General features: G+C 35.2%; 1 protein-coding gene across 2 annotated transcripts; it reads right to left on the reverse strand.

Moving 5' to 3' along the window:
- Nucleotides 1–2,328: 2,328 nt before the first annotated feature.
- Nucleotides 2,329–10,326, reverse strand: LOC108214865 (uncharacterized). 2 transcript variants are annotated; one of them, XM_017387093.2, is made up of 7 exons: nt 10,168–10,326; nt 8,717–9,698; nt 8,536–8,617; nt 8,338–8,407; nt 6,918–7,109; nt 6,709–6,769; nt 2,329–2,938 (listed from the first exon to the last, which is right to left on the reverse strand). In XM_017387093.2, the coding sequence occupies exons 1-7, from the start codon at nt 10,171–10,173 to the stop codon at nt 2,697–2,699; spliced, it is 1,635 nt and encodes a 544-aa protein (XP_017242582.1). In that variant the 5' UTR covers nt 10,174–10,326; the 3' UTR covers nt 2,329–2,696. The 2 variants fall into 2 exon arrangements, with proteins under 2 accessions (XP_017242582.1, XP_017242585.1); XM_017387096.2 differs by lacking the exon at nt 6,709–6,769 and having other exon boundaries at nt 2,749–2,938.
- Nucleotides 10,327–12,497: the final 2,171 nt, after the last annotated feature.

A 12,497-nucleotide genomic window follows, 5' to 3' on the forward strand; every position in this document is an offset into this window, starting at 1 on the left:
CTCGACATATATTTTGGCATAAACAACCTGGCTCTGATACCACGTGTAGAAAATAAGACTAGTGTTTAAGACTAATACTACATATGAATATTTATCATCTGTTTAACATGGAACTCAGGAGATGAACTCAAACATAAAGTTCACATCAAAGACCTAACTTGATATTTAATACTGCAGCATTACAGATATATATAACCAAGCTAAAACAGAGTTGGCCTTGAATCAGGAAACTAGAAAAGCATTCTAAATGAAACTGAAAATCAATCTAAACTAACTAACTCCTAAAGAAGCTCGGCAAAACTAATCTTTTCATATTCTTCCTACGCATACCTCGCTGAGATTCCAGGTCACGACCACATGCATGTAGATAACCCAAAACAAATAAAACATGATTAATAACATCTAAATTTAAGATTATTCCAACAGTGATCACAATCTCCGTAATCCGGTTAGGACATGCATGGGGAAGATTCGATTTCATCATCAATCCGATTCTCGTTCATATGTTTTCTCTTTTTAATCAATGAATAGAGATCAACCTATCTAACCTTACTGATCGAAGACTGAAGAGCACAGAATCCTCGTTACATGAATTATGAAAAGTAAAAGCTTCTGATTCGAATCTGCGAGCAGACAAAAAGAAACTGATGAAAAAGCTTTAAATGTAAGTTTTTATTGGCGTCGTATGGCTGTCACAAACCTAAATTAGTAATATCTGTGAATTGAATATTCTATGTATATTAAGTCAAAATTATACTTGCTTTTTTGCCTCCAGCTAATTAATTGAAACGAAAACAATGACTACTGAATAGTATCCCTGCATTCCTGCATCCCCATTCTCCATGTGCACCTAGCCAACTGCATTTTCTCCCCTTAAATACTTGTTTACATTTTTCTTCAAAGTTGGTAGCTTCGTTACGCCAGTTTGAACCCTTATAAATGATTCCAACCTTATACTTGATCAAGGAATATTGGTCCAAAACATGTACATATTTTTCTCCCTTCTTCAATTCCTCTATGACACGTACTTAGTGCACAAAAATAAGTATCATATGATGTATAAAAAGAAAGTTGTATAATATATATTCATGAATTTATCGGATGATTCGTATTTTCTTAAAATATATCCAATAAAAGATTTATAAAAATATATGATAATGTGAGTCGCATCTCTTTTAACTAAGAGCCCGTTTAGTTGAGTTTATGACTTATAACTTAACGTAACTTTTTTTTTTTTGAAATAAATAACTTAACGTAACTTATTTGATAAGCTGGGAGTTTAAAATATCTGGGTAATTCTTACCTATTAATGATTTAAAACTTATTAAAAATATAGAAATAAAATTGATTTATGGATAACTTATGACTCAGGGGTAATTTTTATATATAAAAAAGTTCAAAAAAATTAAGTCACTGAATAAATAACTCAAACTAATTTCTAACTTTAAATCAGCTTCCGACCAATTTCTACTTTAAACTGATTTATTATATACACATACATTTTTCAGGACAAACAAACCCTAAATCTGTGAATGAATCACTATATTCGTGGATGAAGCTCTAACTAGCTCATCAAAAATTCAAAATATGTACGAAGTCTGCGATTAAACAGTTAAATCAGGGGCCATGTGATTATCGTGATCACAGCTGCAACAAGTCAGCAGCCAATCCAGCTAATATATCGAAACAGATATATATGGATGAGGTCTGCAACTAATTACTTACTACAACTTTAATTATGAGTTTAACGGTTCTGCGCATGTATGGATGGACCAGTAGCCATAACTCATTGCGATGCATGCTAGTCAAAAAAGAGAAAAAAAGAAATGACGATGATGCGTGTTGATGTATAAAGATATGGATCCAAATTCACGTACCACATGCATAAAGTGAAATAAAGAAGCACATGTGGTGCTCAAACTTTACTAGATTTAGAGCCAGCACCAACTATATATCTCAATCATATTAAACCATGTTTAAAGCAACATTAATCCATCATCATTTATATAAGCCTGTGCGTTGTGATTGCCACATTATGGGATCCCTGCACTTTATTGTAGATCATGATTCATCATCTCTATGCTTTATAATAGACAGAAAAGTTGAGGGGCAGAAAGGTAATCATCTAGATCTCTCCTTCTCTCTTTCTTTCCTATAATCATATGGGAATTATGCATCCATGTGATTAGGTTCTCACACCTAGTGATGGACCTAATCAAACAAGAAAATGATTGCATTTTCATGATAAAATATTTTTTGTTAAAGAAAAAAATAAAATAGAACCTTTTCAAGAGCATAAAATCTTTCAGTTACCAAACTATGAGGACATGATAAGTAAAAGATGTCTATTTTCTATTTTATCAGTAAACGATTGTATGAGAAGAGGTAAATCCACAAAGCATACAATCGTTCAGTTACCAAACTACACTGTAAAATTGCTATGCACTCCATGAAATCTAAGGAATGTCGTCAATTACCACTGCAAAATTTTAGCAAAAACATTGTAGTCTCTTAATGCAATGTGACATCGCCCTTCAGTAGTGATGCAATTCACATCCCAATCACCACATCCGTGCTCGGCCGTGATCAGCACAGTCGAGAAAACTAGATAGTTCTACGTTATAATGTAGGCTAAGAGAACTGAGACTGTTAAAATTTTCAGCAGAAGGCATTTCATCGTGGAATTATATTCAACACTAAACTGGTACACATTTGGAGGCTGGAGCAACTCTATTTTTCAAAGATGGGTTTGACTTCTTCCAATTCGGTTTATATCTTGTTTTCCTTGAAGTGCTGCGAATCACTTGAGCATAGAAAGACCAAGATGGATCAGAATCTGTGATGGACTTTTGACCAAAGGAATTCTGCTCAACGTATTTCTGAACATCCTCTGCCAAGGCTAAACCCTCCAAATAAACACGAAGATCGCCTCCAGGTCCTGTATGAAGCAGATACAACATTAGTAATCGTAAAAAATTGTACAATTCATCAAGTATCGAGACCAAATAATAAAGCTTCAATAAGGAACAGAGACAGGAAAAAAACCCCAAATAGCTCATAATCGAAAAGATATCTCCAGGACACAGACGTTTTTCTAGGCTTGATAGATTATAATACAGATACTGGACCAAAGTCCATACAAATCTTGAAAACAGGAACCGGCTTTCTTATAAACCCGCATCCGATTAGAAAAGGCCCAAAACTCCCTTGGACAAGCTGAATTGTTACCCAACATGCCCCCAGTGACCACCCAAACTTTGCGACACATTCCCACGCGAAATTTTTAATAAACTAACCAATAACATGCATAAAAAAGCTCTGTTATGTTTACTTCCGTTCCTAATTACTAGGACTAGATTCCCATAAAAAAAAAAGGTGGTCGACTTTCTTTTCGCTGATGAGAAATGTCACTTCACCGCCATATTATCAGAACTGACCATAGTAGCAAACACATGGCTCTTCTCTCTTCTTTTTATATGCAGCCAACCCTTACACTTTGCTCACTTTGTTACACTGGCATTTGGGTAAAGAATGACAAATATGGCTTTACCATCAGATACTAACTGCTCACTCTTTAATGTTGTTACCCAAGTCGCAGGATTATACATAGGTCTAAAAGTTCAACCAGTTCATATAGCTTCATGCCTACCACAGATATTCTTTCATCTGGGCGTGGTATATTTTTATTAATCTATCTTTGTAGAGAAAATACCTAAAATAACACGATTAGTTTAAAAAGGCCCAAACCAACAATTTTACATACCAGCCCTTTCTAGAAGGGGTTAAATATCAAAATCATCACTGAAGTGGAGGTCATATATCACTTCGTTCACCGATCTTAACGGGATACCATTTGAATCATTAAAGTCATGATAAATATTAAATAAGTACCTATAAATAATAATTTTACTGCTTTAACTCATATTTAAAGGTACTTGTTTGATACTTATTGTGATTTTAACGATTCAAATGATACCCAGTTAAGATCGATGAACGAAGTGACAAGGATTAATTTTACTTCCTCACCTAGCTACTCTAGGTTGGGGAGTAGGTCCTGGTGGGGAAGTTATAGACACTTTTCCATATTTTGTAATGACCTTCACTTCAGTGACCACTTTGATATTTAACCCTTTTTAGAACACTTGACTCATGATTTGGGATCTATTTTCCGGGCTTCATCTTCCTCCCTGGATTCTTTTTTATGTTATTACTTTCACTGAATTTTCCTCTCTTCCTTGAATACTGACTTCTTTCCTTTTTCACTAAATTTCTTTCAAGTTTAATCATCTTCCACCTATTATCCTTTTTTTAAAGGTTGATTGAAATTCAAACAACTAACTTTCTTAAAGGTGGGTCCACTGAATGATAAGAGGGGACACTGGGAAGCTGTGGAGAAGGTGGAGACTACACCAATGGAGATACAGGTGGAGGTAGAGGCAGTGAATGATATTGATTAAGTCGACAACTTATTCCCGGGGTAAACACACAACTCCTTTCCCTCTTAAACTTCTTGAAGCTATTTCACTTGGCCGCTGTAAAAATCTTGACTTTTATTTTATATGAACCCTCATCAAATGGGTAAGAACAGTTTTTGAAGATCTTGGGGAGAGAAGGAGAAAAAGAAAATTTGGTGGTGGGCCGGTGGCAGACTGGGAGGGTAGAGCAAAGAGAGAACTCAAACTCACTCTGAGTTTAGGTGAAGGGGAGAGTATAAATTTTGATCCCTGATGCACGTTATAATTGTGTTTTCTCTTGAAACGTATGTCTTATTTGTCAAGAATACTCATCTGTGTAATGGCAAAACACATTCTACATGCACGTTATTTGGGTGCTAGAAAGGGACAGAATTTTGAGATGTTCTCCTTTGAGCATTTCAGGGTTCAAATGTGGTAAAAAGGGCCAACAGGCAGCACACCCCCTTCTATACTCAAATCTAATCATAAATCATAAAAATTCTAAGAGAAACCCGAGCTACTAGCGCCCGGTGGTGAACTTTTCTTTGGTGGCATTTTTCTGGCAACAACACAAACAACTTGTTTTAGTAATTTGCTTAAGGTTTTAAAATCGTGAAATTTGTAATCAGCTTGCCCAATCTGGCCAGCATGTTCCACCTGTCCTTTTAGGAGCTCCAGTGCAGAGTGCAGCCCTTATGGGTCCTATTGCTAGAGATTTCCATGATGTTTCTTCGGAGGAGATTCGTGCTTGTGTCAGGGCTCTGACCGACATAGTTATTGGCCGGACTACTGAGATAATCACCACTAGAGGGAGAGCTGACAGCTTGCACAGATTGATAGATTGGTTGGTTGGGGAGCTGAGGTCTATCGAAGGGAGTGGCTAGGAGTGTCTTCAGTTGGATTGTTGAGTATGGAGTGCTTTGTTAGTGCTTAGCATTTTCATTCTCTTTTTGTTGTTGGTTCTCTTTCTAGTTAGACTTAGATTTTCTGCGGGATAGGTTATATTGTATATATCCTAATTTTGTCTCTTCTCAGTATTTCGAGGAGATCCTGGATTTATTTGTTGTACTAAATTTTCAGACATTAGCTGTGGTTATGGTTCGGATACTTTGTTTATGCACCTTAGAGCAAGTCCAACAGCTGCCCTATTTAGTGTCCTAAGTCATAATATAAGGCACTTGACTAAAATTATTGATCCAAGAGTGTCCTAGTTGTGCCTTAAAACACTAGGACAACTAAGAAGTGCCCTATTAATGAGGCACCACTATGCATGCCCTAAACTATGCCAATCAATAAAAAATTAGTTTCCTTTCATCTCTCTCTTCCCCTCCTTTTCATTTCCCTCCAATAATCATTTAAATATATTACTATTTTAATAATAGGGCTTGTGGATAAGGCTTCTTGTTGGAGTGAATGTATGAAAGTGATGTCCTAAACTACTAGGACATCATATTTTATTATTATTATAAGGCACCCACTAAGACACTCTTGGACTTGCTCTTAGTCCTTATATTATTTTCATTTTTTCCTTTTACTAATTCGACTATAGCGGCTACTCGCATATGATAGACTCGTTTATAATTACTTTGAGGTACATTATTATATTCTGTGGGACACCAAACAGTATATGTAATAGCAAATTTGCAATTTTCAAAATGATTTGAACTTTCAAATACACGGTCTTGACCAAATTCAAGATTTCAAAACCTTAAAACAAATTACTAAAACAAGTTGTTTCTGTTGTTGCCAGAAAAATGCCACCAAAGTAAACTTCACGACCAGATGCTAGTAGCTCGGGTGCCAAGGCCCACCTCGAGGTCCATCCTCGGGGCCCACAAGCCCTCCCATCCTCTAAGAACATGGTTTCTAATTTAGTTTCAATTTAGTAGTTTCTACTGGAGTAAAAGAAAGGGGAAGACAAGTTTTAATACAAGCTCACCACCCCAAAAGAACACGATTGCAGATAAAACTTATAATTCTCCACTGACAGAAATGAGATAGTACTTCATAGACATCCGAATAATTATCAACCACGCAATACCACATAATAACACAAGCTTTTTATGATTGTTAGTGAGTCCTTGCTTCTTTTCTCAGCATAAGACACCTTCTCATGGAAATTTTTATCAAAATGATGGGATATAGTACAGGGCGCACAACGTAAGCTTAAACCTTGATTCAGCATAAGAAGCTGAATGAGGCAGAAGCTACCCAGATTAAAAGACTTCAATAAAAAATAGAGAAGAAAATTTACCTAACGCATTATCATTTTGGTCTTGGTACTGGTATGGAGTGGGAAAGATTGCAGTGTGCGGCTAAAAAGTGAAAATCAAAAGCAGTATGAAGACTTAAACAATCAACCAATTTAAAGATAAATTAAAGCCAATAAATCAAAATTAATTGAACTAAAAGGATGAACATATGGGCCAGAAGAGCATAAATACGTGAATTATGACTACTTACAGGATTTTTCAAGGCTTTATATGGAGAATCATCCAACAAGAGTGTGTTTGATTTATCATAATCTCTAACCTTCCATGAAAATTTTCTATTTTTATTCACCCACCTCCACAGTTCTGAAAGTTCCTTCAAAAACAGAGGCTTCTTACCGTTTTCTATAGTCTGGAAACCTGTCTGAGTACAGTGGTTTTGATTCTGCAACAAGTACACAAAACCAATGTAAGGTAAAAGCAACCCTCCCAATCACAAAGATAAGTTTTAGATGAATTTGTCTCATGGCAGATTACAAAATAAATGAAAATGACAATATAATATAACTCCGAGAAACAGAGAAAGCTATGTAAAAGCATTACATAAGTAGATGTAACCACGTGTGCATATTTGGAAGGTCAAAATGGAAAGGAAAACAAGACGCACCAACAAAATGGCAGTTATGCAATTAGCAGATTACCTTATAGTCAAATCATAATGAGACGGATAAAATAAATAAGAAATATATTCCGACAGTTTTTTGCTTCAAGGTATACTAGCATAGATGCCACATACGGTAATACTGCTAATAGAAAAAGGACAAAACAATAATTAAAGACATCTTAATCGGTTTGACGTATCGATCAATCTGTGTATGCACTAAAATGATACATGCAAAAAAAAACAAATATAAGAATTAAGATCAAATTTTGGTGGCGCAAACTTCAACATGCATAAGAATATGTAGACTATTCATCAAGGGTAACTAACCATGTCCATAAGAGATGGGAGTGATCAAGGTTTCAAGATGAAGTTTTAACTACAAACTGAGATTTTGAGTCACCAAGAACTCAAATTTTTACGTGGACAGATCTCTTATGAATTCCCTCTAACCACATACTGCACATCCTAATCTCTATTTTGGATGCCACAAAGTAATGATTAAGCATAAATTTCTTAAGATATATAGATGTTTAACATTTCTCTATTTTTGATCTTTTGGTGTGTGAAAATGGAAGAGAGATGAAAATTTGTTCATTATAGCAATTTCACCATTATGACCATCTCATTTTTCATTGCAGTTCATGCTTAGTCCAAAGATCTGTTGAATTTCCAAAGTATGTCTTGTATACTAGATACAAGGGCCTTATACTCTAGGAGGGCTTATCATCAGCACCCTGAAAAAGGAGATGCAGATATATAGAATATATTTCCCTAAGAACACAAAGGTTTAAACATAACCAACTCATGCTGATCAAACTACAATTTTATAAAATGTGCCGCAGTTTGACATCAATAGTCTTTTCATTTAATTCTTATGTCAAGTTTTTAATTTTTAAAACTTGCCACAATCTAAATGTGACCTAGTTTACTAATAAAATCGAAAAAGAAGACAATGAATATGTGAAGAAGTTGAACAGATATCAACCAAGCAATAATGCGAATATCTTACCCATACAAAAGCCAGCTTTGACCTGTCCTTTACTTGCATAAGAACTTGGAGAACCTTATCCACATTTTCCCTGTGGGATGTAGTAAAATAATTCAATTAGATTTTCAAGTAAGCAAACAATGAAAGATACACAGAAAACCATACTCAGAAAGATATGTATATTTGTAGACTAGTAAAATTGCAAAAGTAGAAAAGTACTTTCTTCTAGATGACCAAATGCCAACGGTAAACTTTTCAAAGCAAAACTGCAGAAAATCCTCACAGAAGGGCCTCTTGAATACTGCATAACAAGTACACATGATGTTAACACAATGTTGGACAACAAAGATGTCTATAACAAGAGAGCACTCAGCAAGAATTCAGCAAGAACAATTCTTACTTTTTTTCCCTGCTACATGACCATCAGCTTGGATAGTAACACTCTTGTCCCCAACAACGTCAATAAGGAGTCCATTTAAATCAAGTACCAGAAGTTTTTTATGAGCACCATCAGTAGGCATTCTTCCTAAGCTCGCATTTTGGTCAGCATCCACTGTGGCGCTTTCGACTTGCTGCTCTTCTGAGAGACCATTGGTGGAGATAACACCCTCCTTTGGTTCAAGATTCAGATTTTTCCCTTGGATCTTTCTTTTTCTCTTTTTGCCCCCCTGTATCTTACCCACAAATTTTCCTTGAGAGACTGAACTCTCATCTACTTTGGTATCAATTATGCCAGATCCATCCTCGCCAGTGCAATTTTTATCCTTAGTTGCACATTCATTCAGGTGGATTCCTTCTGGTCCCCTCTGTTCTGCACTATGCTGCATTAATTCAGAATCACCCATGACAGATGTACTGGGCATAATCATTCTACCTACCAATGTACTTATACTCATTTTTTTCTTTTTTCTTTTAGTTTTCTGTGTCTGCAGCGGAACCGTGACTATTGTACTGCTAACCCTACCACTAACGTTCCTATCGTTACTTACAGAAGAATTACCAAAACTTGACTTCTGAATATTATCCCAGTCCTCAACTTCTACATCACGCTGCTCTAATCTAAAATTTGTCACTAATCCAGTACCATCTATAGGCTGCTGAATCAAAGCAACATTTGCAACCGCAACTGAGTTATTCCCCCTCTTTCTTTTCTTTTTCTTTTTCTTTCTCTTTCCTTGCTGTTGACTAATTACAGCATCAGAATGTGCCATCTCTGAACTTGCCAATTCAACACTTACAAGGGCACTTGAGTTCTCCCCTCTCTTTCTTTTCTTCTTCCTTTTCTTTTTATTTGCACTAACTACCGTATCAGAATGTACCATCTCTGAACTTACTGAATTTCTTTGCAACGTAGCATCCACCATGGGAGCATCAGGTAAGTCCTGTCGCAACGTTGTAACAAAGATATTACCAAATCTTAATATCATCTACATCTTCATTTTTTTATCCATAAACTTGCATATGAATTAAACAACTCCCGAAACACTATCTAAACAAAGTCATTACGTATTCATAATACGCACCATAATTTCATCTATCAATTAAATCCAAGTGTCTTCGTTTCCAATTTAAACTACAACCCATTAACACATAAATCAGAGTCAATCAATCAAAAAAAATCAAAGCTCAACATTCAAAATTTCACATAAACTATTTTAAGCAACAGAAACACACATATACATGCGTGATTGTACAGTTACCCCATTTTCCAAGCTTGTGATTAGAAATCAAAGTGTATTAATCATTGAAGCAATCAAAGATACAAATTTACACAACCCAGTCCAAGTAAATTAAAAATAAAAAATTAATTATATATCACTAGATATACATATGCAAGTGTTTGTGCAATACCTCCATTGTCGAAGCTTAATTAGGGTTTGAAATCAGCTGCTCCTAAATGCATAGATAAACCCTAGCTTTTTGTTTTATTTTGCGGGCAGCATTTTCTTACTTTGATAAATGTTAGTAATACTGTACGTTGTAAACTTGTTTTAACCGCTCCGGTAGATAATAATACTCGTCGGTCCCGATTAACGGTCTGTATGACCTCGAAATAATTATTAAGAGGGGTGTATAGTATTGGGATTTTAAAGATTTTTTTGCATTCATGAAATCCGAAGGTATTCGATTGGGATTGTTTGAAATCCATTAAAATCTTGAGGTATTCAATTGGGATTTTAAATTATGCTACAAAATCTGGTGGTATTCAATTGTGATTTTAAATTATGTTTTAAAATCCGATGGTATTCAATTGGAATTCTTTAAAATCCATTAAAATCTGATGGTATTCAAATGCTGATGGATTTTTTTTCATTTCATAAAATGATGGATTTTGTGGCATTCTTCAGTGTATTTTAAATTTTTTGAAATCCCACCAAATTCAATGGGATTTTGAAGCATTGTACATAAATCCTATCAACTCTGCGACATTTCATCAAGAATCCGCACAAAATCAAAATCTCATACAATCCATTAAAATCCATAGACTAAAAACAATGCATTAAAATCCCAATCGAATACACCCCCGTAAATTGATCAGAATTTTAATATGTTGTATTATACACAAGTATATAAAACTTGAACAGCCTTTGTTAACATAAAATATATTCTAAGTTATTTTAAAATACCATTTAGAAAGATAAAAGAAAAACATTTCAAGTCTACTTTAACTTACTCAAAACTCCGAATTTAGCAAAAAAAAAAAACCCCGTCTAACTCTGCATTACGTGTATCATACTTCTCTTCACAAAATTATGTAACGATATGTTTTTAAATAAAAGATTGGGCATCCATAATGGGGTGCGCATTTCTATCCCGGACACGTCAAGTGACTTGGGTTTTTCTTTTCCTTTTTTTTTATTTGAGCGTTGGAGGAATATATCTGGAATGGTCGTAGCCACAAAGATGACGTGATTTTATTTTTTTAGTGGTTTTTTTTTACTAAATTTGCAACCACCTGGCCTACCATTAGCATTAATGTGCATATATGTGTGTGTATGTATATGTATATAGAGAAGTGCTCAAATACAAATCAATTTTATAATACAAACTATAAACCATATATAAAAATAAATATATAAATATATACACAGTAGACTCATTCTTTCTTTTCCACTCAAATCCGCTCTCTTTTTAAAAACTCTGCTCGTCTCGTGCGTCTCTCTTTCACTTCCGTCTTTCTCCCAAGTTTTAATCACTAGCCATTGTCAATCAATATAGTTTACTACAATTAGATTTTGTTCCTATTCGGATGGATACACATATATATAAATACAATTATGTGATAACGACGTGGTGTGTGATGCTGGTGGTACGGTGGTGTTATGGTAGTATTGATGATACTACGTTTTGGCAGTGGTGATGGTGGTGAGCTGTCAACGGTGGTGGGGTAATGATAGTGGTGGAATTTTAACCAGTGGTGATGCTCATATATTGGTAATTTTCGCTTTGCAAATTAGTGATTTGTGTTGTATATATTAGTGATTATCACTATAGAAAATTGGTAAAACAACGAGTACATAACAAAATCTGGTGACAACGACAACGGGGTGGGGCTGTGGTTTCAGGTGACGGAGGTGAGGCCGGAGGTGACGGTGGAGGGGACGGTGGAGGTGGATTTGGTGATGATAGAAATAATGGAGGTGGTGGTTATGGAGGGGGCAGACGGCATGGAGGTGGAGGTCACGGCGAAAACGGAGTTGAAGGAGGCGAGATAGGGGTGGGGTAGGTGGAGGTGGGATTGTTCGAGTTTAGTGACACTAAAACTGTTAATCACTGCTGGCAAAAAAAAAACTGTTAATCACTAAATATTATTGCCATAATCACTGGTTTGTATGTTTGTACCAGGAGTTTGTATTGGAGTATGACCCTAATACATACTCCCTCTATTTGAAATATAAGTCGCTTGACTTTTTTGCACGTATTTCTAAGTCTTTTGACCGCATGTTAAAAATCATTATTTTTGAAATTTTCTTTTTTTGAATAAAAATATATGATTGATAATATTATTCAAAAAAAGAATATATGATAGAATAATATTATCAATCATATATTTTTATTCAAAAAAAGAAAATTTCAAAAACAATGATATTTCAAGCGACCTATATTTCAAAACGGAGGGAGTATATGTAAGTAGTAGGGGTGAGCAAAACCGTACCGAAACTGTAAAACCGAACCGAACC

This window comes from Daucus carota, chromosome 3, assembly GCF_001625215.2.
Source record: "Daucus carota subsp. sativus chromosome 3, DH1 v3.0, whole genome shotgun sequence".
NCBI classification, from domain to species: domain Eukaryota; kingdom Viridiplantae; phylum Streptophyta; class Magnoliopsida; order Apiales; family Apiaceae; genus Daucus; species Daucus carota.

Coding starts and splice junctions, on each gene's coding strand:
- LOC108214865 (XM_017387093.2), bottom strand. Junction 7,110..8,337: donor CAAAGCTGGCTTTTGTATGG/GTAAGATATTCG, acceptor TACTTGTTGCAG/AATCAAAACCACTGTACTCA. Junction 6,770..6,917: donor ATAAAGCCTTGAAAAATCCT/GTAAGTAGTCAT, acceptor TTCACTTTTTAG/CCGCACACTGCAATCTTTCC.